The sequence below is a fragment of the Rhinichthys klamathensis genome, unplaced genomic scaffold (assembly GCF_029890125.1).
Source record: "Rhinichthys klamathensis goyatoka isolate OS25496 unplaced genomic scaffold, OSU_Roscu_1.1 h1tg000600l_1, whole genome shotgun sequence".
In the NCBI taxonomy this organism is placed as follows: domain Eukaryota; kingdom Metazoa; phylum Chordata; class Actinopteri; order Cypriniformes; family Leuciscidae; genus Rhinichthys; species Rhinichthys klamathensis.
Genome location: NW_026607055.1, coordinates 326,648 through 352,500, shown reverse-complemented (window position 1 = coordinate 352,500; position 25,853 = coordinate 326,648). Strand labels below are relative to the sequence as shown.

The 25,853-nt window shown below is 46.8% G+C and overlaps 1 protein-coding gene across 1 annotated transcript in view; it reads right to left on the bottom strand.

Annotated features, from left to right (window-relative positions):
- si:dkey-225n22.4 (collagen alpha-1(XXI) chain) overlaps positions 1-21,215 on the bottom strand; it is a 91,417-nt gene extending 70,202 nt beyond the window's left edge. The window contains exons 1-12 of the mRNA XM_056240477.1: positions 21,133-21,215; positions 18,549-19,106; positions 15,280-15,445; positions 14,228-14,453; positions 12,662-12,835; positions 5,967-6,044; positions 4,870-4,881; positions 3,583-3,657; positions 3,448-3,501; positions 3,320-3,373; positions 2,052-2,105; positions 1,822-1,875 (exon numbers count right to left, since the gene is read on the bottom strand). Of these exons, the coding sequence (XP_056096452.1) occupies positions 1,822-1,875; positions 2,052-2,105; positions 3,320-3,373; positions 3,448-3,501; positions 3,583-3,657; positions 4,870-4,881; positions 5,967-6,044; positions 12,662-12,835; positions 14,228-14,453; positions 15,280-15,445; positions 18,549-19,106; positions 21,133-21,214 (1,587 nt within the window). The 5' untranslated portion in view covers position 21,215. The remainder of the gene's footprint in view (positions 1-1,821; positions 1,876-2,051; positions 2,106-3,319; positions 3,374-3,447; positions 3,502-3,582; positions 3,658-4,869; positions 4,882-5,966; positions 6,045-12,661; positions 12,836-14,227; positions 14,454-15,279; positions 15,446-18,548; positions 19,107-21,132) is intronic.
- Positions 21,216-25,853: the final 4,638 nt, after the last annotated feature.

The following is a 25,853-nucleotide window of genomic DNA, read 5'->3' as shown; positions in this document are numbered from 1 at the left end:
CCACACACTCACGTCACACACTGAAGCGCTGTCCGACATGACAGCGCTTCAGTGTGTCATGTGGGACAGCGCTTATACACTATGCACTTATACACAATGCACTTATGCACGTATACACTATGCACTTATACACTATGCACTTATACACTATGCACTTATACACTATGCACGAATACACTATGCACTTATACACTATGCACTTATACACTATGCACTTATGCACTATGCACTTATACACTATGCACTTATGCACTATGCACTTATACACTATGCACTATCCACTTTTGTACTATGCACTTATACACTATGCACTTATACAGTACACTATGCACTTATACACTATGCACTATGCACTTATACACTATGCACTTATACACTATGCAGTTATACACTATGCACTTATGCACTATGCACTATGCACTATGCACTATGCACTTATACACTATGCACTTATGCACTATGCACTTATACGCTATGCACTATGCACTATCCACTTATGTACTATGCACTTATACAGTACACTATGCACTTATACAGTATGCACTTATACACTATGCACTATGCACTTATACACTATGCACTTATACAGTACACTATGCACTTATACACTATGCACTATGCACTATCCACTTATGTACTATGCACCTATACACTATGCACTTATACAGTACACTCTGCACTTATACACTATGCACTTATACACTATGCACTATGCAGTTATACACTATGCACATATGCACTTATACACTTTGCACTTATGCACATTAGTGATGTAGTGACACTATGCACTTATACACTATGCACTTATACACTATGCACTATGCACTATCCGCTTATGTACTATGCACTTATACACTATGCACTTATACAGTACACTTTGCACTTATACACTATCCACTTATACACTATGCACTATGCACTATGCACTTATACACTATGCACACATGCACTTATACACTTTGCACTTATGCACATTAGTGATGTAGTACTCGAGTCCGGTCTCAAGACCGATTTCTGCTTTCTCGGACTCGTCTCGGACTCGACCCTTCAAAGACGCGGTCTTGACTCGGTCTCGGACAACAGTGGGAGGAGAAGGACTCGTAATTTCAGACCAAATCCTCGAGTTTTTTTTTTTTTCAACGCATTTTTTTTATGTTCATATAAAAAAACAGCACATAACAACAATAATAATAATAATGCAATGTTGACGGGCATTATTTGAAAATGACATCCCATGGTGCAATGCAAAGGCCTAACAGTTCATTAGGTGATATTAAATCATGAATATCAAAACTGACATGTCGAGACATAATCTCGACTCAGACTTGCTTCCTCAAAGACTCGGTCTTGACTCGGACTCGACTGTATTTGAAAAACAAGGGACTCGGTCTCGACTCGGACTCGGCCCTTCAAAGACTCGGTCTTGACTCGGACTCGGCATAGGCGGTCTCGTCCCCATCACTAATGCACATATGCACTTATACACTTTGTACTCAACCGCGTAGTGTATGAACTTTATACGTTTATTTTGTCTTTCAACATCGGAGTCTGATAGCCCATAATTAAAGCTTTGCCAGTCGAGTCCATGAAGTGTCCAACGTTCCAAAAACTTTGTTTTTTCGGTTAAATAAGTGCATCATCCGGGAACTTAAAGTGCACTTTTTCTTTTTAGAATCTGCAGTGTAAACGCACTACTCACACTATTTATACTGCAAAGTGGCATAGAATAGTGCACAAGTACGCGATTTGGGACGCAGCTTGAGTGTGCTTATAGAGGAAAGCATTGAGGAAGTGAAGTGTGCAGTCAGTGAGAGCTCTTACCATTGGTCCAGGCGGGCCCGGTTCCCCTGGCAACCCTCGTTCTCCTCGCTCACCCTGGATATGAAATAGACCGAATATGATTTGCAATAAGCGCAAAGCTCACCAGATTACAGCTAAACACTGTTCATCTAAAAGCATCTGTCTGTGTGTGTGTGCGTGCGTGTGTGTGTGTGTGTGTGTGTGTGAGAGAGAGTGTGAGTGTTTGTGTGTTTTTCCGATGGGAGACTCACTTTGGCCGCATGGCGTCCCGGATCGCCTCTCGGTCCCGATACACCGGCGTCGCCCTACGAGACAGAGGAAACACAACGCTCACGTCTTCATCAGAGACTGTACGACTGCTTACAAACACTGTACAAATATTAAAAAACTGCAACAGATCTAACCTTACATTTCATGTCATTTTACAGTAAAATACTGTTAAATGCAACATTTTTTGAAAAGTGATAACTAATACCTTAGAAATAGCAAGACAGTGAAAGACTTGCCTTAAAAAAAAACTTATACAGAACAAATCATCTTATAATTTACAGTGAAAATCCACAAACTGACGGTTCAGAAAAATTGTTTATTTGGAATGGTTTATTCGATAACACTTTACAATAAGGTTCGTTGGTTAACATTAGTTAACTAAGTTAGCATGAAATAATAATGTATGTAGCATATGTATATGTATATGTAGCATTTATTAATCTTTGTCAATGTTAATTTCAACATTTACAAATACTTTATTAAAAATGTCTTGTTAACATTAGGTAATGCACTGTGAACTAACATGAACAAACAATGAACAGCTGTATTTTTATTAACAAAGATTAATAAATACCGTAATAAATGTATTGCTCATGGTTAGTTCATGTTAGTTAATACATCAACTAATGTTACAGTAACACAGTAACTAATGTTAACTAATGAACCTAATTGTAAAGTGTTACCGTTTCTTCTTAATTCTTTTCAGATCCATTATGTTCATTAGGGTTTTACGTTCCATCTTATGTTGTTGAATGAATGTTTATTGCATTATTTTAGTGTTATGGTGACGGTGTTTTGTGTTTGTGTGCATGTCTTCATCTTCTGTATATTAATATTTACATCAGCTTGAGAAAAAAGCTATGATGAACTTTAAATTAATCTTGTCTTTCTCTTTATCATCAGTGTTATAATGGTGGATGTCAGTATATTATAAAGGCATAAAACAGATTAATAGCAGCAGAATTTTTTTTTTTTTTTGATTTACTGGTTTAAAATGTCTTTTTATTTTATTTTTATTCATTTGTTGTTGTAAATTACATTTTTAAATTGTACAATTTTCAGGTTGTTCTGTAAATATGTTTACATTTTTACTGTATTTTTACTGAATTATTCTGGTAACCTCTCAGTTTTTTCTGTAAAATCTGCATGATTTTTGGGTTTGTTTGTTTGTTTGTGTGTTTGTTTGTTTGTTTGTTTGTGTGTGTGTTTGTTTTCCAGTAAATGGTCTGCCACTGTAAGAGCTTCTTACCTTTTCTCCAGGCACACCTGGCTCTCCCGGCTCTCCTCTTGAACCTTGAGGTCCCTTTATTGAGAAAACACACAGATAGTCTTCGACCGAAACCGAAAGCGTGGATATACAGTATGTGGTGTACTCACAGGTTTCCCGCCGGGGCCCGGGGGACCGTCTCTGCCCGTCTCCCCCCGCACACCCTGTGGAGATCAGACTGTGAATAACCCAGTTAAAGAGAGAGAGAGCACTTACACAGGAGAGAGAAGGAGATGTGTGTCGACCCTCGGTCCCGGAGGCCCATCGCTGCAGTCGCACTCGTCCCCGGGCCCCGCGCTGGGCTCTCGATCCAGGGGACACTGCAGACACCACACACACACACACACACACACACACACACTCAGATCAGCAAGACCTCTGCAGACACCACACACACACACACACACACACACACAGATCAGCAAGACCTCTGCAGACACCACACACACACACACACACACACACACACACTCAGATCAGCAAGACCTCTGCAGACACCACACACACACACACACACACACACAGATCAGCAAGACCTCTGCAGACACCACACACACACACACAAACACACTCAGATCAGCAAGACCTCTGCATACACCACACACACACACACACACACACACACACACTCAGATCAGCAAGACCTCTGCAGACACCACACACACACACACAAACACACTCAGATCAGCAAGACCTCTGCATACACCACACACACACACACACACACACACACACACACACAGATCAGCAAGACCTCTGCAGACACCACACACACACACACACACACACACACACACACTCAGATCAGCAAGACCTCTGCAGACACCACACACACACACACACACACACACTCAGATCAGCAAGACCTCTGCAGACACCACACACACACACACAAACACACTCAGATCAGCAAGACCTCTGCATACACCACACACACACACACACACACTCAGATCAGCAAGACCTCTGCAGACACCACACACACACACACACACACACACACAGATCAGCAAGACCTCTGCAGACACCACACACACACACACACACACACTCAGATCAGCAAGACCTCTGCAGACACCACACACACCACACACACACACACTCATATCAGCAAGACCACTGCAGACACCACACACACACACACACACACACACATATCAGCAAGACCTCTGCAGACACCACACACACACACACACACACACACATATCAGCAAGACCTCTGCAGACACCACACACACCACACACACACACACACACTCATATCAGCAAGACCTCTGCAGACACCACACACACCACACACACACACACACACTCAGATCAGCAAGACCTCTGCAGACACCACACACACACACACACACACACACACTCAGATCAGCAAGACCTCTGCAGACACCACACACACCACACACACACACACTCACATAAGCAAGACCTCTGCAGACACCACACACACACACACACACTCATACCAGCAAGACCTCGAGCTCATCACACACACACTCCAGTCATGAGAGTGTATGGTTCACACTTACCCGTTCATCGTCCTGTAAAACAAGGGGGAAAAAAGGGAAGTTAGTCTGTATGTGGGAATAGTGTTCTCTTAGCTTACAGTGAGTCATAAACAGTGTTTCCGAGCAATAGTTTAGTGTTTGCATCCTTCTCTCTGTGTAACACTTCCCTCGCGGGTCAAAATGACTTTTTTTTTTTTTCAGAAAGCTTATTTTATTTCATTTTGATTTAAAAAAAAATCTATTTTTTTAATGCAAATTTTTTGGAGATTTTGTGTTATTTTTTATTTTATTTACTTTTAAATGACTAGATTTGAACAATAAATAATAATGCAAATTTTAATTTAAGCACATTCCTCACATTCATTCAACTTAAATTCAAAATAACTAACAATTTCATGCATAACTTGCTGATCAATTTAAAAAAAAAATGAAATAATAATACAATAATTAAATAAAATAAGATAAAATATAAAAAATCCCTACTGATAAAAAAATATATATATATTAAAATGAAAAATAAAATAAAAATAAAATAAAAGCAGTACATCTGGCCGATTTAAGATATTTATATTGATATAGATTTTTTTTTAATAAAGGAATTGTTGGACAGAAGTACTCATAATATTAAAGGCATAGTTCACCCAAAAATGTTAATTCTGTCATTGATTACTCTCCCTCATGTCGTTCCAAACCTGTAAGACTCGTTCATATTCGGAACACAAATGGAGATATTTTTAATATAATCCTAGAGTTGTGTCCCTCCACTACTGCGGCTTCCAGCGCTCATAACCAGTGTACAACTGATCCATGTGAACGGAGCGGTTTAGGCCAAATGTCTGAAGAGACACGATTGCTTGATATGACGAACAGATTTAATCTAGGCTTTTATTCACAGATAAACATTGGAGAACATCAGAAGCTCAAACCGAACCTGTGACCGCGAGAACAAACCATCAACGAGATCTTCATGTGTGACCCGGAGATGAGATGAGGTGTGGATCCACATGAGGGAGAGTAATTACTGACACGAATTATATTTAACCCTTTAAAAAGACCAATTCCCGGCCCACAACCAATCAAACTAATGCAATTCTACATCTAAGTTTCTTAGTTCTTACCACAGAGTAGATTTCACACGCTGTCTCTCTCTCGCTCTGATGTGGGTCACAGTAAAGCCTCAGTTTCTGAATCTCTGTCTGTGGTTTTCAATGAGAAACAACAACAACAAACATTTAAGCTTCTCTAATTCAACACACGACTGCAACCCGTACGCACTTTACTTTAAAAACAGCCATATATATATAACAGTATTTATTTGTCCCCACATTCATTTCACACATGTCTAGTACAATTATGTGGTTTTGTTTCATTAAAGGTGGGGTATGTGATTTTCTTTTTTGACCATTTTTTCAAAATCACTTGAAATCCTATTCCTAGCCCACTTACAGGCACTGAAATGAAAATTAAGAAATTTAATCATCTGTGGAACGGGCAGCACTCGAAAAACTCCGGCCAATCATTTCCAAGACCACCTAGAATCATTGGACTGTCAGTGCGTCAATCAAACGGTCGTACCATGACCCCTCCCCCTCGAGCGCGTGTCCCCTGCGTGCGCATACTCAAAGCTCGTGACCCAGTCACAGGAAGTGCAAGTCGCCCCGGTACAGAGAGAGAGAGAGAGAGAGAGAGAGAGAGAGAGAGAGAGAGAGTGCATGTGCATGTGTGTGCATGATTGCGCGTCCATGTTCCTCGGATGGGTGGAGTCAGGGCCAGCGTCGGAGGAAAGAAGGCAGGACCTTTTGAGTTGTGTGTTTTCAAAATCTGCCGGCCGTTTTGCAAATCCCATACCCCACCTTTAAATTAAATTTTAATTCAACACAACACACGACTGCAACCCGTACGCACTTTACTTTAAAAACAGAGTATTTCTTTTTCCCCACATTCATTTCTCATGTCTAGTATAATTCTGTGGTTTTGTTTCATTAATACAGTGTTTTACTTTTTTCTTGATTTCCCCTGAAAGACTGTAAGTGAACTGTGACAACATGCCCCATAGTGGAGCTCATTATAACATCACCATATGACAGATTACTGTTATCTAATCACTAAATATACAAGACAAACTAAAATATTTTCTCAATAAAATACTATTATTAACTTTTTCATATAAGATAGTGGCATTTTTTACTAATTAAAAAATAAGCACATTTTTTAGTTTGACAACAAACACACCGTAAAACACAGCTATACAGCATATTTCAGAACATAATAATAATGAATAATTTCTGAACATCTTTATTCACCTTTTTCTCATTGTTTCTCAATAGAATTCATAAACGTATATAATAGAATATCATAGTTCTAATAGCGGCTCATTGTAACCGTGTGACAACATGTCCCGCCTGTGCGACTGGGGTTTAAACCCGGCGAGTGTTTCTGCTGTTAGATCAGCATTAAACAACTATTAAATTACAGATTGGAGATTCAAATAATATCAGATTTGTCTAATTTTAAATAAACACAAAAAACCGAGATGGAAATATTAACATAAGTCAGAAATGTACTTTTGCTATGGATAAATAAATGTTCAGTCATATCTAGTCATATTCTGAATTTTGGTGCTTGTTTGTCTGTATATAATGTTGATATGACACCTAGTTTGGTCATGCTATGTGTGGAAGTATTTAAAACAAGTGTGTGACTACTAGCCCCGCGTCAGTGTGTGCCCGCTCTCCCCAGTGTGTGCCCGCTCTCCCCAGTGTGTGCCCGCTCTCCTCTACTGCAGTGTGTGCCCGCTCTCCCCAGTGTGTGCCCGCTCTCCTCTACTGCAGTGTGTGCCCGCTCTCCCCAGTGTGTGCCCGCTCTCCTCTACTGCAGTGTGTGCCCGCTCTCCCCAGTGTGTGCCCGCTCTCCCCAGTGTGTGCCCGCTCTCCCCAGTGTGTGCCCGCTCTCCCCAGTGTGTGCCCGCTCTCCCCAGTGTGTGCCCGCTCTCCCCAGAGTGTGCCCGCTCTCCCCAGTGTGTGCCCGCTCTCCCCAGTGTGTGCCCGCTCTACTCTACTGCAGTGTGTGCCCGCTCTCCTCTACTGCAGTGTGTGCCCGCTCTCCCCAGTGTGTGCCCGCTCTCCTCTACTGCAGTGTGTGCCCGCTCTCCCCAGTGTGTGCCCGCTCTCCTCTACTGCAGTGTGTGCCCGCTCTCCCCAGTGTGTGCCCGCTCTCCCCAGTGTGTGCCCGCTCTCCCCAGTGTGTGCCCGCTCTCCCCAGTGTGTGCCCGCTCTCCCCAGTGTGTGCCCGCTCTCCCCAGAGTGTGCCCGCTCTCCCCAGTGTGTGCCCGCTCTCCCCAGAGTGTGCCCGCTCTCCCCAGTGTGTGCCCGCTCTCCCCAGTGTGTGCCCGCTCTACTCTACTGCAGTGTGTGCCCGCTCTCCCCAGTGTGTGCCCGCTCTACTCTACTGCAGTGTGTGCCCGCTCTCCTCTACTGCAGTGTGTGCCCGCTCTCCCCAGTGTGTGCCCGCTCTCCTCTACTGCAGTGTGTGCCCGCTCTCCCCAGTGTGTGCCCGCTCTCCCCAGTGTGTGCCCGCTCTCCCTAGTGTGTGCCCGCTCTCCCCAGAGTGTGCCCGCTCTCCCCAGTGTGTGCCCGCTCTCCCCAGTGTGTGCCCGCTCTCCTTAGTGTGTGCCCGCTCTCCCCAGTGTGTGCCCGCTCTCCCCAGTGTGTGCCCGCTCTCCCCAGTGTGTGCCCGCTCTCCCCAGTCTGTGCCCGCTCTCCTCAGTCTGTGCCCGCTCTCCTCTACTGCAGTGTGTGCCCGCTCTCCCCAGTGTGTGCCCGCTCTCCCCAGTGTGTGCCCGCTCTCCTCAGTCTGTGCCCGCTCTCCCCAGTGTGTGCCCGCTCTCCTCAGTCTGTGCCCGCTCTCCCCAGTGTGTGCCCGCTCTCCTCAGTCTGTGCCCGCTCTCCCCAGTGTGTGCCCGCTCTCCCCAGTGTGTGCCCGCTCTCCTCTACTGCAGTGTGTGCCCGCTCTCCCCAGTGTGTGCCCGCTCTCCCCAGAGTGTGCCCGCTCTCCCCAGTGTGTGCCCGCTCTCCCCAGTGTGTGCCCGCTCTCCTCAGTGTGTGCCCGCTCTCCCCAGTGTGTGCCCGCTCTCCCCAGTGTGTGCCCGCTCTCCCCAGTGTGTGCCCGCTCTCCCCAGTGTGTGCCCGCTCTCCCCAGTGTGTGCCCGCTCTCCTCTACTGCAGTGTGTGCCCGCTCTCCCCAGTGTGTGCCCGCTCTCCCCAGTGTGCGCCCGCTCTCCCCAGTGTGTGCCCGCTCTACCCAGTGTGTGCCCGCTCTCCCCAGTGTGTGCCCGCTCTCCCCAGTGTGTGCCCGCTCTCCTCTACTGCAGTGTGTGCCCGCTCTCCCCAGTGTGTGCCCTCTCTCCCCAGTGTGTGCCCGCTCTCCCCAGTGTGTGCCCGCTCTCCTCTACTGCAGTGTGTGCCCGCTCTCCCCAGTGTGTGCCCGCTCTCCCCAGTATGTGCCCGCTCTCCCCAGTGTGTGCCCGCTCTCCCCAGTGTGCGCCCGCTCTCCTCTACTGCAGTGTGTGCCCGCTCTCCCCAGTGTGTGCCCGCTCTCCCCAGTGTGCGCCCGCTCTCCTCTACTGCAGTGTGTGCCCGCTCTCCCCAGTGTGCGCCCGCTCTCCTCTACTGCAGTGTGTGCCCGCTCTCCCCAGTGTGTGCCCGCTCTCCCCAGTGTATGCCCGCTCTCCCCAGTGTGTGCCTGCTCTCCCCAGTGTGTGCCCGCTCTCCTCTACTGCAGTGTGTGCCCGCTCTCCCCAGTGTGTGCCCGCTCTCCCCAGTGTGCGCCCGCTCTCCTCTACTGCAGTGTGTGCCCGCTCTCCCCAGTGTGCGCCCGCTCTCCTCTACTGCAGTGTGTGCCCGCTCTCCCCAGTGTGTGCCCGCTCTCCTCAGTGTGTGCCCGCTCTCCTCAGTATGTGCCCGCTCTCCTCAACTGCAGTGTGTGCCCGCTCTCCCCAGTGTGCACCCGCTCTCCTCTACTGCAGTGTGTGCCCGCTCTCCCCAGTGTGTGCCCGCTCTCCCCAGTGTGCGCCCGCTCTCCCCAGTGTGTGCCCGCTCTCCGCTCTCCCCAGTGTGTGCCCGCTCTCCCCAGAGTGTGCCCGCTCTCCCCAGTGTGCGCCCGCTCTCCCCAGTGTGCGCCCGCTCTCTCCAGTGTGTGCCCGCTCTCCCCAGTGTGCGCCCGCTCTCCTCTACTTCAGTGTGTGCCCGCTCTCCCCAGTGTGTGCCCGCTCTCCTCAGTATGTGCCCGCTCTCCTCTACTGCAGTGTGTGCCCGCTCTCCCCATTGTGTGCCCGCTCTCCTCTACTGCAGTGTGTGCCTGCTCTCCCCAGTGTGTGCCCGCTCTCCTCTACTGCAGTGTGTGCCTGCTCTCCCCAGTGTTTGCCCGCTCTCCCCAGTGTGTGCCCGCTCTCCCCAGTGTGTGCCCGCTCTACTCTACTGCAGTGTGTGCCCGCTCTCCCCAGTGTGTGCCCGCTCTCCCCAGTGTGCGCCCGCTCTCCCCAGTGTGTGCCCACTCTCCTCTCCCCAGTGTGTACCCGCTCTCCCCAGTGTGTGCCCGCTCTCCCCAGTGTGTGCCCGCTCTCCCCAGTGTGCGCCCGCTCTCCCCAGTGTGTGCCCACTCTCCTCTCCCCAGTGTGTACCCGCTCTCCCCAGTGTGTGCCCGCTCTCCCCAGTGTGCGCCCGCTCTCCTCTACTGCAGTGTGTGCCCGCTCTCCCCAGTGTGTGCCCGCTCTCCTCTACTGCAGTGTGTGCCCGCTCTCCCCAGTGTGTGCCCGCTCTCCCCAGTGTGTGCCCGCTCTCCCCAGTGTGTGCCCGCTCTCCTCTACTGCAGTGTGTGCCCGCTCTCCCTAGTGTGTGCCTGCTCTCCCCAGTGTGTGCCCACTCTCCTCTCCCCAGTGTGTGCCCGCTCTCCCCAGTGTGTGCCCGCTCTCCCCAGTGTGTGCCCGCTCTCCTCTACTGCAGTGTGTGCCCGCTCTCCTCTACTGCAGTGTGTGCCCGCTCTACTGCAGTGTGTGCCCGCTCTCCCCAGTGTGTGCCCGCTCTCCTCTACTGCAGTGTGTGCCCGCTCTCCCCAGTGTGTGCCCGCTCTCCTCTACTGCAGTGTGTGCCCGCTCTCCCCAGTGTGTGCCCGCTCTCCTCTACTGCAGTGTGTGCCCGCTCTCCTCTACTGCAGTGTGTGCCCGCTCTCCTCTACTGCAGTGTGTGCCCGCTCTACTGCAGTGTGTGCCCGCTCTCCCCAGTGTGTGCCCGCTCTCCTCTACTGCAGTTTGTTCCCGCTCTCCCCAGTGTGTGCCCGCTCTCCTCTACTGCAGTGTGTGCCCGCTCTCCCCAGTGTGTGCCCGCTCTCCTCTACTGCAGTGTGTGCCCGCTCTCCCCAGTGTGCGCCCGCTCTCCCCAGTGTGTGCCCGCTCTCCCCAGAGTGTGCCCGCTCTCCCCAGTGTGCGCCCGCTCTCCCCAGTGTGCGCCCGCTCTCTCCAGTGTGTGCCCGCTCTCCCCAGTGTGCGCCCGCTCTCCTCTACTTCAGTGTGTGCCCGCTCTCCCCAGTGTGTGCCCGCTCTCCTCAGTATGTGCCCGCTCTCCTCTACTGCAGTGTGTGCCCGCTCTCCCCAGTGTGTGCCCGCTCTCCTCTACTGCAGTGTGTGCCTGCTCTCCCCAGTGTGTGCCCGCTCTCCTCTACTGCAGTGTGTGCCTGCTCTCCCCAGTGTGTGCCCGCTCTCCCCAGTGTGTGCCCGCTCTACTCTACTGCAGTGTGTGCCCGCTCTCCCCAGTGTGTGCCCGCTCTCCCCAGTGTGCGCCCGCTCTCCCCAGTGTGTGCCCACTCTCCTCTCCCCAGTGTGTACCCGCTCTCCCCAGTGTGTGCCCGCTCTCCCCAGTGTGTGCCCGCTCTCCCCAGTGTGCGCCCGCTCTCCCCAGTGTGTGCCCACTCTTCTCTCCCCAGTGTGTACCCGCTCTCCCCAGTGTGTGCCCGCTCTCCCCAGTGTGCGCCCGCTCTCCTCTACTGCAGTGTGTGCCCGCTCTCCCCAGTGTGTGCCCGCTCTCCCCAGTGTGTGCCCGCTCTCCCCAGTGTGTGCCCGCTCTCCTCTACTGCAGTGTGTGCCCGTTCTCCCTAGTGTGTGCCCGCTCTCCCCAGTGTGTGCCCACTCTCCTCTCCCCAGTGTGTGCCCGCTCTCCCCAGTGTGTGCCCGCTCTCCTCTACTGCAGTGTGTGCCCGCTCTCCCCAGTGTGTGCCCGCTCTCCTCTACTGCAGTGTGTGCCCGCTCTCCCCAGTGTGTGCCCGCTCTCCTCTACTGCAGTGTGTGCCCGCTCTCCCCAGTGTGTGCCCGCTCTCCTCTACTGCAGTGTGTGCCCGCTCTCCTCTACTGCAGTGTGTGCCCGCTCTACTGCAGTGTGTGCCCGCTCTCCCCAGTGTGTGCCCGCTCTCCTCTACTGCAGTGTGTGCCCGCTCTCCTCTACTGCAGTGTGTGCCCGCTCTCCCCAGTGTGTGCCCGCTCTCCTCTACTGCAGTGTGTGCCCGCTCTCCTCTACTGCAGTCTGTGCCCGCTCTCCCCAGTGTGTGCCCGCTCTCCTCTACTGCAGTGTGTGCCCGCTCTCCTCTACTGCAGTGTGTGCCCGCTCTCCCCAGTGTGTGCCCGCTCTCCCCAGTGTGTGCCCGCTCTCCTCTACTGCAGTGTGTGCCCGCTCTACTGCAGTGTGTGCCCGCTCTCCCCAGTGTGTGCCCGCTCTCCCCAGTGTGTGCCCGCTCTCCTCTACTGCAGTGTGTACTGTCCTACACTTACAGGGAGCGTGGCATCCGAGCCAGAGCGCTTGGAGATCTGAGTCTTCCCGCTGATGAAGATCGGCTCCGACGGCTCCAGAGATCTGTCCTGGATCTGCCGGTCGTCCAGGAAACACGTCACATGTCTGGGTCTGACCAGAACCTTCAGCTGGTGCCAGCGTCCATCGAAGAGAGCCTGCAAGAGGTTCACAGCGGGTTTGTGTGTGTGTGTGTGTGTGTGTGTGTGTGTGTGTGTGTGTGTGTGTGTGTGTGCGTGCGTGCGTGCGTGCGTGCGTGCGTGCGTGCGTGCGTGCGTGCGTGCGCGCGCGTGCGTGAGTGTGTGTGCGTGCGTGCGTGTGTGTGTGTGTGTGTGTGTGGTGAAGCACTGAACAGGTTAATAAAGACTGAAGGCGTGCACATAGATCTGCTTCTTCATTTGACACGAGTGTCAGACAAGAGTCGGACAATTTTCCAAAACAAGCTTTCCTGCATGAATGAGGCTGTGATGGAGGAAAGCTCGATTATGCAAAAACATCTTGGAAAACTATTCGGTTTTGACATTAAGAGCAGAAGAAGACGTGGAACAAGATGATGATTGCAGGAACTCAGAGAACATTTGTGTTGTTGAAGTGTGTAAGTGCGCAGCTTTAGTGGGAAAAGCGTCATGGGAATATGAACAGGAAATTGCAGTTCAAAAATATAGTCAGTCAATCATGTCGTAAAGCAGTTTATTTATACATTATTCTTCCGCCTAAACGAGTGTGTGGTGCAACCTCTGTTTAAAGTCACCATGAAATTCTTATTTTTTAATGGACTATTGTAGGATTTATTGTAAACAATCGGTGCACATCATCATTATAGTGTTAATAATGTTGAATGAGAATCAGTTCCTCTTGCAGCATCTCTTCTCTTCTCTGATGACGAGGGCGGGGCTATAACCTGTCACTCACAGGAGATCAGCCAATAGCCATCCACAACCATCCAATCAGTTCCCCACAGACACAATCAAGCCCCGCCCACATGTGTTCTTGTTCCTGAAGCGTTTCACTCGATATACGACACAATAGAGGAGAGAAGACCAGCGCTGCTTCCCTTTCATCACGACTTTAGATCTGCTATAGTGTACGGGTGATTCATTCACTAACTTTCTTATGCAGCTACACAAAAATATGGAGTTACTTTTGTGCCAATAATAATGAATGTAACTTTTCAAGAAACTGAATAAAATATCTTTGAAACTGAAAAAAGTTTTTAATACACTGCATGTTTTAACTGTTTTCTCCTCTTTCGTTCGCCGTTCTGGCACATATCTCTCGTGGGGGCGGGGCTAGCAGCGGTGTGTTCTCATTGGCCACTGAGTTTTTGATTGACAGCTTCTTGACCTGGAAGTGAAGACGTCAGTGTTGTGTTTATAGTGTGGACGTGAGAGTCTGTAAGCGTGGCTTTCTGTTTCATTTTTATTTTCAATTTATATTTTCATTCGTTTCTTGAAAGGTTACATTCATTGTTATTATTGGCACAAAAGTAATTCCAAACAGCATTAACAGTTTGCTTCGTGTAATGTGAGCGTGTCTGCTGGAAGGCTCACCTCGATGCCTTGAGCATCAAACGTGGCGGCCTGTTCCTCATTAACGGTGTCAGTGGTGGTGAAGACGAGGGACTGGTCCCGGCCGTTCAGCGACACCGCGGCCTGAATCTGTCCGTCTTTAGACACGATCCTCCACAGGTCAAACCTCTCCGTGACGGAAGGCCCTCGCAGCCTCAGCGTCGACACGAACACATATGAGGGCGGCAGGCCTTCGGGGAAAATCTCCCTTTAACACAGGTCACAGACATCTTTCACTCAGAGGAATATATAATACAACACACACATTTAGATGTGCACAATAAAAAACATCAACTAAAAAATAAAACATTTTCAGGAGCTCCAAAAAGGGATGAAAATATTTCAGAATCACCAATTATTACATATTAAACACGTTTAAATCATTGTGAGCAGTGATATTCGATACATCTGATTAATAATGTTAACAGTGATCACAATGATTTAAACGTGTTTAATATGTAATAATTGGTGATTCTGCAATCAATTATTACAATTATTACATAATAACACATTTAAATCATTGTGATCACTGTTAACATGCATTACGTAATCAGATGTAACAAGTAACACTGTTTTAATACATCACTGAACTGTTGTTGTCTTTTCCTTGTATTTTACCGAGTAAAGCACTTTGAGAAGCTAATTTAAAGGCGGTATAGAATAATAAAGTTATTATTACAAATGTACACGTTAATATTTGAGTTACTTTTTTTTTAAAGTAATGCATGTCACTTGTCAGTTGAATTAATTTGCTAAAACATTCTATAAACTACTGAACTAAAACTCTTCTCCATAGCGTATAGACAGAGATGAAAATAATCATATTCTAAATGTGTTTTTAAAAGAAAATGAAAGTATTATATGCATTACTACAATAAACTCTTTCAAAAAAGATCTCGTAAAATTACTTTCCATCAGAAGTAACTAAGTAACGTAACACGGCACTCTTTAGGCAGTGACGCGATACTGTAATGCATTATAAGAGTATCTTTCCCACACTGATGGCGGTCGTCATTAACCATCATAAACCCGACCTTGTGTTCTCCGTGATGTCGGTGCTCGTGTCCAGCAGATACGCGTCCTCCGACAGCAACGAGCCCGGGATCTTCTGGGCCTTCTGGTGGATCTTCATGCCCAGCATCAGCTCGAAGCCCTTCTCATCCCGGGACGCCACAGGGATTCGAGTGGGACACACAGATTCTGCACAGCGACCCATCACACACACATCTGATCACACGCTTTCAAACCAGCACATACATTTTATTTTTAATCCTGTCTCAATTTTCATTCAATCAATATGTAATATGATTGCACTAAATATGATAATGTACAATCCAGCTGATTCCCAGGAATGGAGGAAATCATATTTCAAACCCAGCGGACAAAACATGTTCCAAGTATGTTCTGATAATGTTCCCGTAGGTTATGAAAGTGTTATTTCTGAATGTCCAGTTTTATTTATTATCTTTAAAACCTTTTTTTCTTGAATATGCTCATTTTAAAGGGATAGTTCACCCAAAAATATTTTTTTTAAAGAATATGGATAACCAGACACCCATTGACTTCCACAGTATTCACAGTAAGTCAATCGCTACCGTATCTGTTCGATAACCAACAATCAGTTAAATATCTTTTTTTGTGTTCAACAGAAGAAAGAAACTCGTACAGGTTTGGACCAACTTGAGGCGGAGTAAGTGGATGAACTGTCCCTTTAAGAGAACGCTCCATTCTGCTTATATATAATTCTGAATATTCTGTAGTAACATTTAAAAATGTTAAATGAAATTTTCTGTGAAATGCGAAATATCTCATAGGATAATTATGAGACACTGGTGCACTATAGTACAAGAAATGTCACAGAATAACAGAATCAGTGATGCAAACTTGAGTCGAATTCAGCTGTAAAGCAGACTTCATTGCTGATTCAATTCAGTTCAATAAGTGTAAAGTTCATCAGTAATGAAACGAGTTCAGTTCTGCTATTGTCGTTATCCAGCTGGAGTTTTCTCATCTGAACGTTTCAGTGCAGTCACATCAGTGAAGTTACTGAATATTAAAGCCCCTGTGGTGAAACTCCAGCTTTTAATGTTGTTTATATGTGTTTTTAATACGCTTTAAGACACACCATGTGTAAGTTCATAAGTCGACAGCATTGCTGAGTATTTCCTCCTTAAAACTGCAGTGAACCAAAGACAGTCTCAAAAACACGGTTTGAAATCGCTGGTGTTTCTGACGTCACAAACGACCTTGTAACCAATCAGATCAACGTGTGATCGTCAACCAGTGGATCTCTGAGCTGAGTGAGTGAGTGGAGGCGGGGCTCATTTGCATATTTATAGAACCACCGCGCATACTAAATGAGGCAATGAAGAATTTTTTTCAAGGAAAAAAAATGTAAATATGTAATTTTGGTGATCAAAGATGAGTTTTAAGGGATTCAATGATTGACTACAGGGGGCTCTAAGTGTCTTACAGCCTGTTAAATCTCAGTGTGCTGGTTAGTATTCATCCTTATTATAATTTTTTATCTGTATTCCAAAGCATTTATGAATTACAGCCATTCAAGTTCAGATGTTGCCGGTAACAGGTTGAACCCCGACTAAGCCAAAGGCAACAGCTGCAAATAAACCATCAGCTGACAGAAAACATGGACAGAAAATGTTTGTAATTGCTTCGGGTCGGAGAAAGCAGATTCCTGCCACTATTAACAACTACTCTCTCCATCCAAACCAGAACACGTGCCAACCTCGTCCGCTCCCGGTTCCTCCCTGGCATTGTGCCGCTGGTTTGGCCCGCGGGTCTGTGGCTCTCCATGTCACTGGGCATGAATGGACTGTGGTGTTTCAGTGGTCCGCTGTTCTTTTAAGAACAGGAGAGGATTGCTAATGCCAAAACTAGTTTAAATGTTTATGGGATTGCTCACACGCATGTGAGGCCTTGTCCACACTAATACGGGTTCATTAGAAAACATCTTTTTCTCTCCGTTTTGGCCTCCGTCCACACTGAGAACACACGGCGTGTTTATTAATGAAAACGCTCTCTAAAGTAGATTAACTTGTAAACGCTGTTTCCGTGTTGTAGTGTGGACCGTCAAACCTGAGGGATTTAAAAACGATGGCGTAAGTTTAGTCATGTGACGCATGTTGTACCAGTAGATATTCATGTTTATAGCGGTATGTGCCTGTTATGTGCCGTTCACTTGCACACTGTTGCTAATATGTTACTTCACACACTCTTCATATCACAGTCCTGCAAACATGACAGAACATTTACTCATATTTGCTGCGGTGAAACATGAGCAGTTTTAGCGTTTTAGACCAAACATATAATGACTGAGACCGACCTGGACGATCAGTGGATGAAGAGATATTTAGCTAAATAAAATGATCCTGTCAGAAGAATTGCACGATAACTTTATTATTTATTGTTCTGTCTGCATCATCTTAGTGAGCTTGTGTGAGGGTTTATGCATGCGCAGTAAAGGTGAATTTAGCGTTTACATTAATCCGGATATATTTGAAAACTCCTGCTAAAATATCCATCCACACCAGTGTTTTCCGAAGTTTTTCGACATTTCAGCAAATGTTTAGCAAATGTGAGTAAATGTTCTGTCATCTGTAATATGAAGAGTGTGCAAAGTAACATATTAGCAAAAGTGTGTAAGTGAACGGCACATAACAGGCACATACCGCTATAAACATGAATATCTATTGGAACAACATGCGTCACATGACTAAACTTACATCAAACACTACAATGCGAAAACAGTGTTTTCAAGTGAATCAACTTTGGAGAGTGTTTTCAAAAAGCTTCGTTTTCATCATTAAAAACGCCGTCTCAGTGTGGCGGAAGGCCAAAACGGAGAGAAAGATGCGTTTTCAAACGAAAACATATTAGTGTGGACAAGGCCTGAATCTTAGGCTACGTTTACACGACAGCGATATGCTTAAAACTGAGAAGTTTTTCCTTTGAGTTTTCCGCGTACAGACGACACCATCGTCAAATCAATCCCCATTCACACGGATCCACGAAAACGGCTACAAACGCTGTATTCTGCCGCCAGGCCAGTAGATGGCGATGAAACACTACAGACTGAACGCGTAATACACATGTGCATGACGTCATCGTCTTCAGAGATTGTTTACACGGAGACTGTTTTTAAAAACTTGCACTTTGAAACCCGTTTTCAAAAGTTAGCATTTTCAGGCGCCCAAAACGCCGTTATCGTGTAAACGAACGGCCAAAACGCATACAAAGTGCTACGTGTTTAGTTGACGGCGGTGTCGTGTGAACAGCCCCTTACCCTCGCACAGCTTCTGTGCCATGGCGTCCCGGATGCGGTCGATGTTGGTGTAGTCCTCGGCGTAAAGCACGTAATCCCCCTCCGGCGCGTTGGCGATGGTCACCAGTTCTGACGTGGTGATCTCCGAACCGACGCCCACCGCAAACACCGTAACCCCTTGCGCTCGCGCCTCCACGCTAGCGTCCATAACGTCGTCCTGCGACTTCCCGTCAGTCACCACCACGGCAATACGGTTCTTCACGTCACTCCGCTGCGAAGACGCAAAGACGTGGTCCACAGAGAACTTTATGGCGCGGCCCGTCTGCGTGTTTCCCCCTAAATAGCTGATCTCCTCGATGGCTTTAATGAGATCCTGAGTGGTCTTGTGGAGGCCGAGAGGGATCTCCAGCCGGGGCGTGTCACTGTACTGAACGACACCGACCTGAGAGTAGTGGGAACTCACGTCGAAGCCACTGGTGACATTGACCAACCAACGCTTGGCTATTTCGAAGTCCTCGTCTCCCACGCTCCAGGAGCCGTCCATGATGTAGACCAGGTCATTAACAGCAGTGCTGCAGCCTGAAGAAAGAAGAAGAGAACTGAGATAGAGATAAACAACACACAAAGAGTCACAAACTCTAATTCATAGATATAGCTGCAAGCAGACATTACTGGGGCACAGCAAAAGCAAAAGCAAACGACGAAGCAAGCAGACCAGCTGCAAAAATGAGTAAATAAAGCAAAAACAATTTTAAACAAAAAGGTTCACATCCCATAAATACATTGAGTTGTAATGAGATTTATTGCTTATACTATAATTTCATTACAATTTGTGACCACAAGGGGGTGCTGCCCTGAAACTTGTTTGAGTACCTTCAGGACATGGTGCCGAAGAAAACAGACTGAGTTTCGTAACGATATGCCAATGCGTTCGTGAAATATAGCAATATGCAAAACCATTGCAGTTATAGATCTCTTTTGTCATTTTGTAATTCAAATGATGGCCATGTTTTTCAAAGTACACCAATGTCATAATGGACTATGATCGCAACAAAGACACTGCATGTCAGACCAGCGGTGCTGTAGTTCTGTAGCCAATGTTTCATGTTTTGTTTAATTATAGCGCCACCAAGAGGCACAGTGCCATCACTTTTTTGTGTGTCCTCGGAGTGCCCCATACATAAACGTGTCAAATTTGGTGAAAATATCTCATTTCGTTATAGACTTCATTTCGGAGTTCTAGACAATTATATGAGCACAAAGAAAATGACCCAAACCGGACTTTGATTGTATTTTTTTTTTTTGGCCCTTACTATTAAAATATTGACATTTGGCCACTAGCATGTTGGCAACGACCTATGTTTCACATTTTCCGACGGTGGTTTCGTCTCGATCAGAGTGACGGCTTCGAAGATATTGACGAAAGTTGTTTAAACGCTAAATCAAAACCTAGCATGTTTGGTATTGTTGGACTTGGTAAGGTTTCAGGGATCTCTGGGTCGAAACTTCTCAGACTATTTCAGGGCATCGTGCCGATGAACCATACCGAGTTTCGTAACAATACGCTAATGCGTTCATAAAATACAGCATTTTACTACAAAATTTAAAATGGCAGACGCCAAAAATGGCTGATATGGAAATTGGATATTATTGGACTCTGCATGCCACTCCGAATCTAACGAGACCAATTTTATGATTTTTGGGAAAACCATTCAAAAGTTATAAGGAAAAATATATTTTTTTGTATCTCCGGACCAGTAGGTGGCGCTGCGCCGAAACGCCTCATGTAACTTTAACTCATGCATGTGATGACATGTACCAAGTTTGTCTAAAATACAATAAAGCATTGCGGAGATACATCCTTACGTCTATTTTTGTAAATGCTACATAAAATTAATTTGCGCATTATTCAAAAACAATTTGACGAATCAACTTGGATTCCATAATTTTTTGTTGGCTTTGTCTTAAGATGATCTGGATCAATTTTCGTGTTAATAATGTTGAATGAGAATCAGTTCCTCTTGCAGCATCTCTTCTCTTCTCTGATGACGAGGGCGGGGCTATAACCTGTCACTCACATTAGATCAGCCAATAGCAAACCACAACCATCCAATCAGGTCCCCACAGACACAATCAAGCCCCGCCCACATGTGTTCTTGTTCCAGAAGCGCTTCACTCGATATACGACACAATAGAGGAGAGAAGACCAGCGCTGCTTCTGTTTTAATGACGACTTCAAAGAAAGCGACAATGGAAAACGCATAATTGACATTAACAGAATCTGCCAATTACATATTTACAACTTCAATTACATCTTGGATTTTAGTTCTTTTTACCAATGCTTTATTTGTACACCAGGATAGAGTTTTTTACTATGCTTATTGCAGTGCTGCATTCTCTGCAAATGATACATGCAATGCTGCTAAAAGAAATATAATAATTTATTATTAATAGATATATAATAAGAAAAAAATGACATGCATGATTTATAATAAACACTGCAATGCTCCACCAAAAAAAAATCATAATTCAGTTTTGATTTAAGGATGACTTTAATGACACTTCTGAATGCATTTCTGAGACTGGGATGATAAACTGGTAATACCGGCTCGGGTGTCCTCGTCCGCTCCCGCTCGCGAGGTCATCAGGAGAACCAGTGCTGGGAAACACCTCCAAATCCACGACATTGCCAACCAACGCTCCGACGCTTCAATATAAAGTGTCAAGAGCCCTGTTAAATAAAGAATATTAAACAGAGTCTGTTTTGGATGCAGAGCAACATTGCAATCTATAATTATTCTAAATGGCTAAGAATCAGTTATCTTACATAATTACATAAAGATGAGTGTTTCATTTGATTATACCTCTGATGTTACACACTTACTTAGCTAATCAGATCACTGCACACAGTGAGACGCTTCTCAGACACAATCACTTCTGAGATTAAACATCTACATTATAATGGAAAGGTCCATTGCATTGTATCTGCAGATGAAGGCGCAGTGCAGTTTGATTTATAAAATAAATTATAAAAAAATAAACCTGAACTTTGAGCTAGACAATAAACAATGACCTGGAAGAAGCCAGAAGTATGGCAAACATGAGGCTGAAACACCCGAGTGTGTGTGTGTGTGTGTGTGTGTGTGTGTGTGTGTGTGTGTGTGTGTGTGTGTGTGTGTGTGTGTGTGTGTGTGTGTGTGTGTGTGTGTGTGTGTGTGTGTGTGTGTGTGTGTGTGTGTGTGTGTGTGTGTGTGTGTGTGTGTGTGTGTGTGCACATGACAAAAACAGCCAATGACAAGAAAGACCTGCAAAACAAGATAAAGGACACTGAACGTGAACCAATGAGAGAACAGAACCCGTTCATGAAGACGATCAACCAGTGAAAGCATGAGAACAACTGGCGAAAAATCTCAAGGCATGAAATCATGAACTAAATGGGTGCTTTCAAACACACAAGCCTCTAAATCATTTTTTCGAACCAATGATCTCTGTGTGAACATGTTTTTATTCCCATGTTTTAAGAATTTATCTCATTTTCAATGACACATTTGTATTTTAAATAGAGTTAGTCTCTTATTGGCCTGATTAACCAAGCGCTCCATAAAACAAGCTCTTCAAATGAATTAAAGAACACATATATTAAAGGATACAGACACTTCATTGTTAATGGTATTATGATTTGTGTTAATTGCATTTAATTGATTACACTGTCAATTAAACATTTGCAGTTGGTTTGATTGTAAAAGATGTTTTATGCATGTTTTCTTAGTTTGTACAGATTTCTAGGCGTCACCATCTGTTATTTTGAGTTCTTCTTAACAGGGAATCATTTTGCAAAGTAATTGGTTCAACTGATGATTCAAAGTTTAGAAAAGCTTGGTTTTTCCCATCATATGAGCAAGACTAAGACAAATAATAAAAGACATGACTTAAAAACAATGAAAGGAAAACATGGAAAACAATCTAGACAGATGTGACATCATTATATTGAGAGGCGTTTGATCCGTGTTCCTAAAATCAACCTATTATTGCACGTAACTAAAGACTTCTGTTAACAGTGTGATGCCAAAAAATGAGCATCATAATCAAACAATTAGTGCTATATGCTTATTACTCGTATCGTATAGACTTGGGCTCTCTTGAATCTTGCTGGTCACTTTGCACAGGCAGGAACACTCTTCAAAAATGTTCAAATTTAACACAAAACTCTAACCAAACTTTTACATTCCTCCATAAACTCCAAGTTTATACGTCAACCAGACGCACCCTGGATGATATGCATAAATTATGTGAATAAAATAACATGCAGTCTGTCTATTTTGCTCACGTTTCATTGGCCAAGCAACTATATAACTTTACAGACTACGACAATTCCCTTTTATTACACCATACAAAAGTGTCTCTGAGGGTCGTTCTGCTGGTACCGACCGACACGTGGTCTTGCTTTCTCGCTTTGCTTCAGCGATGTCTACAAGCTCTCATTTAGCATAAAGCGCTGGCCAACAGACCACAGCCGCCGCTAAACCACAGGGAAATAACAGCGTCAGCAAAGAAACTGGTGAACACAACATGGAAATAAACACGGCATGCCGGATTACGAGAAAATGCCCACAATTACACACACACATGTACTTGTGCTGCATATAGAAACACTTCTTGTTGTTCAGCAATGCCTAAAAATCATGTTGACTTTGTACAGTATAATTTCTGTTTCTTTAATAAAAATAAAAAATAGAAGACTCAAGCCAGCCTTTCAAAAACACGTCACACGAAGCATCTGTCCACTTTACAAGGGTTATTTTGAGGTAAAGCGAGCTTGACCAGGGCGATGGCATTGCACGTCAAACACAACAGAGGAGCCGTTCCCTGTCCCGTGAACCCGCAGTGAAGCCTGAGACGCCGACTCTGGGCATCAGGACGCTGTGTTTGACTGGGGCTTCCACAGCAATAACCCTGATGGCACAGAGGAGCACATGTGTTCAAGACACTCCAGTACGTGGAGAGTGCAGAAACACGCGGTCATGGCCGGATTTGACTGGATTAAGGGCTAAACAAAGAAAGCAGCAGAAGTGGAGACCCGTGTGTTGAGGTCAGTGGGACAGATGTTCTGCTGCTCAGAGCAGTTTCAGCTCAAGCATCTCACAAACACTTGTGCTTTCAAGCCAGTCATGGGAAATCGCTGGTTAATTGCCCATTTCTTTCTGCAGCAGGTTCCCATGTTCCCCTGTTCTCCTGTTCCCCCGTTTCCCATGTTCCCCTGTTCTCCTGTTCCCCTGTTCCCCTGTTCCCCTGTTCCCATGTTCCCCTGTTCTCCTGTTCCCCTGTTCCCCTGTTCCCATGTTCCCCTGTTCCCCTGTTCCCATGTTCCCCTGTTCCCCTGTTCCCATGTTCCCCTGTTCCCCTGTTCCCCTGTTCCCATGTTCCCCTGTTCTCCTGTTCCCCTGTTCCCATGTTCCCCTGTTCCCCTGTTCCCCTGTTCTCCTGTTCCCATGTTCCCCTGTTCCCATGTTCCCCTGTTCTCCTGTTCCCCTGTTCCCCTGTTCCCCTGTTCCCATGTTCCCCTGTTCTCCTGTTCCCCTGTTCCCCTTTTCCCATGTTCCCCTGTTCCCCTGTTCCCATGTTCCCCTGTTCCCCTGTTCCCATGTTCCCCTGTTCCCCTGTTCCCCTGTTCCCATGTTCCCCTGTTCTCCTGTTCCCCTGTTCCCATGTTCCCCTGTTCCCCTGTTCTCCTGTTCTCCTGTTCCCATGTTCCCCTGTTCCCATGTTCCCCTGTTCTCCTGTTCCCCTGTTCCCATGTTCCCCTGTTCCCATGTTCCCCTGTTCTCCTGTTCCCCTGTTCCCCTGTTCCCATGTTCCCCTGTTCCCATGTTCCCCTGTTCCCATGTTCCCCTGTTCCCATGTTCCCCTGTTCTCCTGTTCCCCTGTTCCCCTGTTCCCATGTTCCCCTGTTCCCATGTTCCCCTGTTCTCCTGTTCCCCTGTTCCCCTGTTCCCATGTTCCCCTGTTCCCATGTTCCCCTGTTCCCATGTTCCCCTGTTCTCCTGTTTCCCTGTTCCCATGTTCCCCTGTTCCCATGTTCCCATGTTCCCCTGTTCCCCTGTTCCCATGTTCCCCTGTTCTCCTGTTCCCCTGTTCCCATGTTCCCATGTTCCCCTGTTCTCCTGTTCCCCTGTTCCCATGATCCCCTGTTCTCCTGTTTCCCTGTTCCCCTGTTCCAATGTTCCCCTGTTCTCCTGTTCTCCTGTTCCCATGATCCCCTGTTCTCCTGTTCCCCTGTTCCCATGTTCCCCTTTTCCCATGTTCCCCTCTTCCCCTGTTCCCATGTTCCCCTGTTCCCCTGTTCCCCTGTTCTCCTGTTCCCCTGTTCCCATGATCCCCTGTTCTCCTGTTTCCCTGTTCCCATGTTCCCCTGTTCCCATGTTCCCCTGTTCTCCTGTTCCCCTGTTCCCATGTTCCCCTGTTCCCCTGTTCCCCTGTTCCCCTGTTCCCATGTTCCCCCTGTTCCCCTGTTCCCCTGTTCCCATGTTCTCCTGTTCCCCTGTTCTCCTGTTTCCCTGTTCCCATGATCCCCTGTTCTCCTGTTCCCCTGTTCCCATGTTCCCATGTTCCCCTGTTCCCCTGTTCCCATGTTCCCCTATTCTCCTGTTCCCCTGTTCCCCTGTTCCCCTGTTCCAATGTTCTCCTGTTCCCCTGTTCCCCTGTTCCCATGTTCCCCTGTTCCCCTGTTCCCATGTTCTCCTGTTCTACTGTTCTCCTGTTCCCCTGTTCCCATGCTCCCCTGTTCTCCTGTTCCCCTGTTCCCATGATCCCCTGTTCTCCTGTTCCCATGTTCCCCTGTTCCCATGTTCCCATGTTCCCCTGTTCACCTGTTCCCATGTTCCCCTGTTCTCCTGTTCCCATGATCCCCTTTTCTCCTCTTCCCCTGTTCTCATGTTCCCCTGTTCCCCTGTTCCCATGTTCCCCTCTTCCCCTGTTCTCCTGTTCCCCTGTTCCCATGTTCCCCTGTTCCCATGTTCCCATGTTCCCCTGTTCCCCTGTTCCCCTGTTCCCATGTTCCCATGTTCTCCTGTTCCCCTGTTCCCCTGTTCCCATTTTCCCCTGTTCCCCTGTTCCCCTGTTCCCATGTTCTCCTGTTCCCATAATCTCCTGTTCCCCTGTTCCCATGTTCTCCTGTTCCCTGTTCCCAGTTCCCATGTTCCCCTGTTCTCCTGTTCCCGTTCCCCTGTTCCCATGTTCCCCTGTTCCCCTGTTCCCCTGTTCCCATGTTCCCCTGTTCCCATGTTCTCCTGTTCCCATGTTCCCCTGTTCCCATGTTCTCCTGTTCCC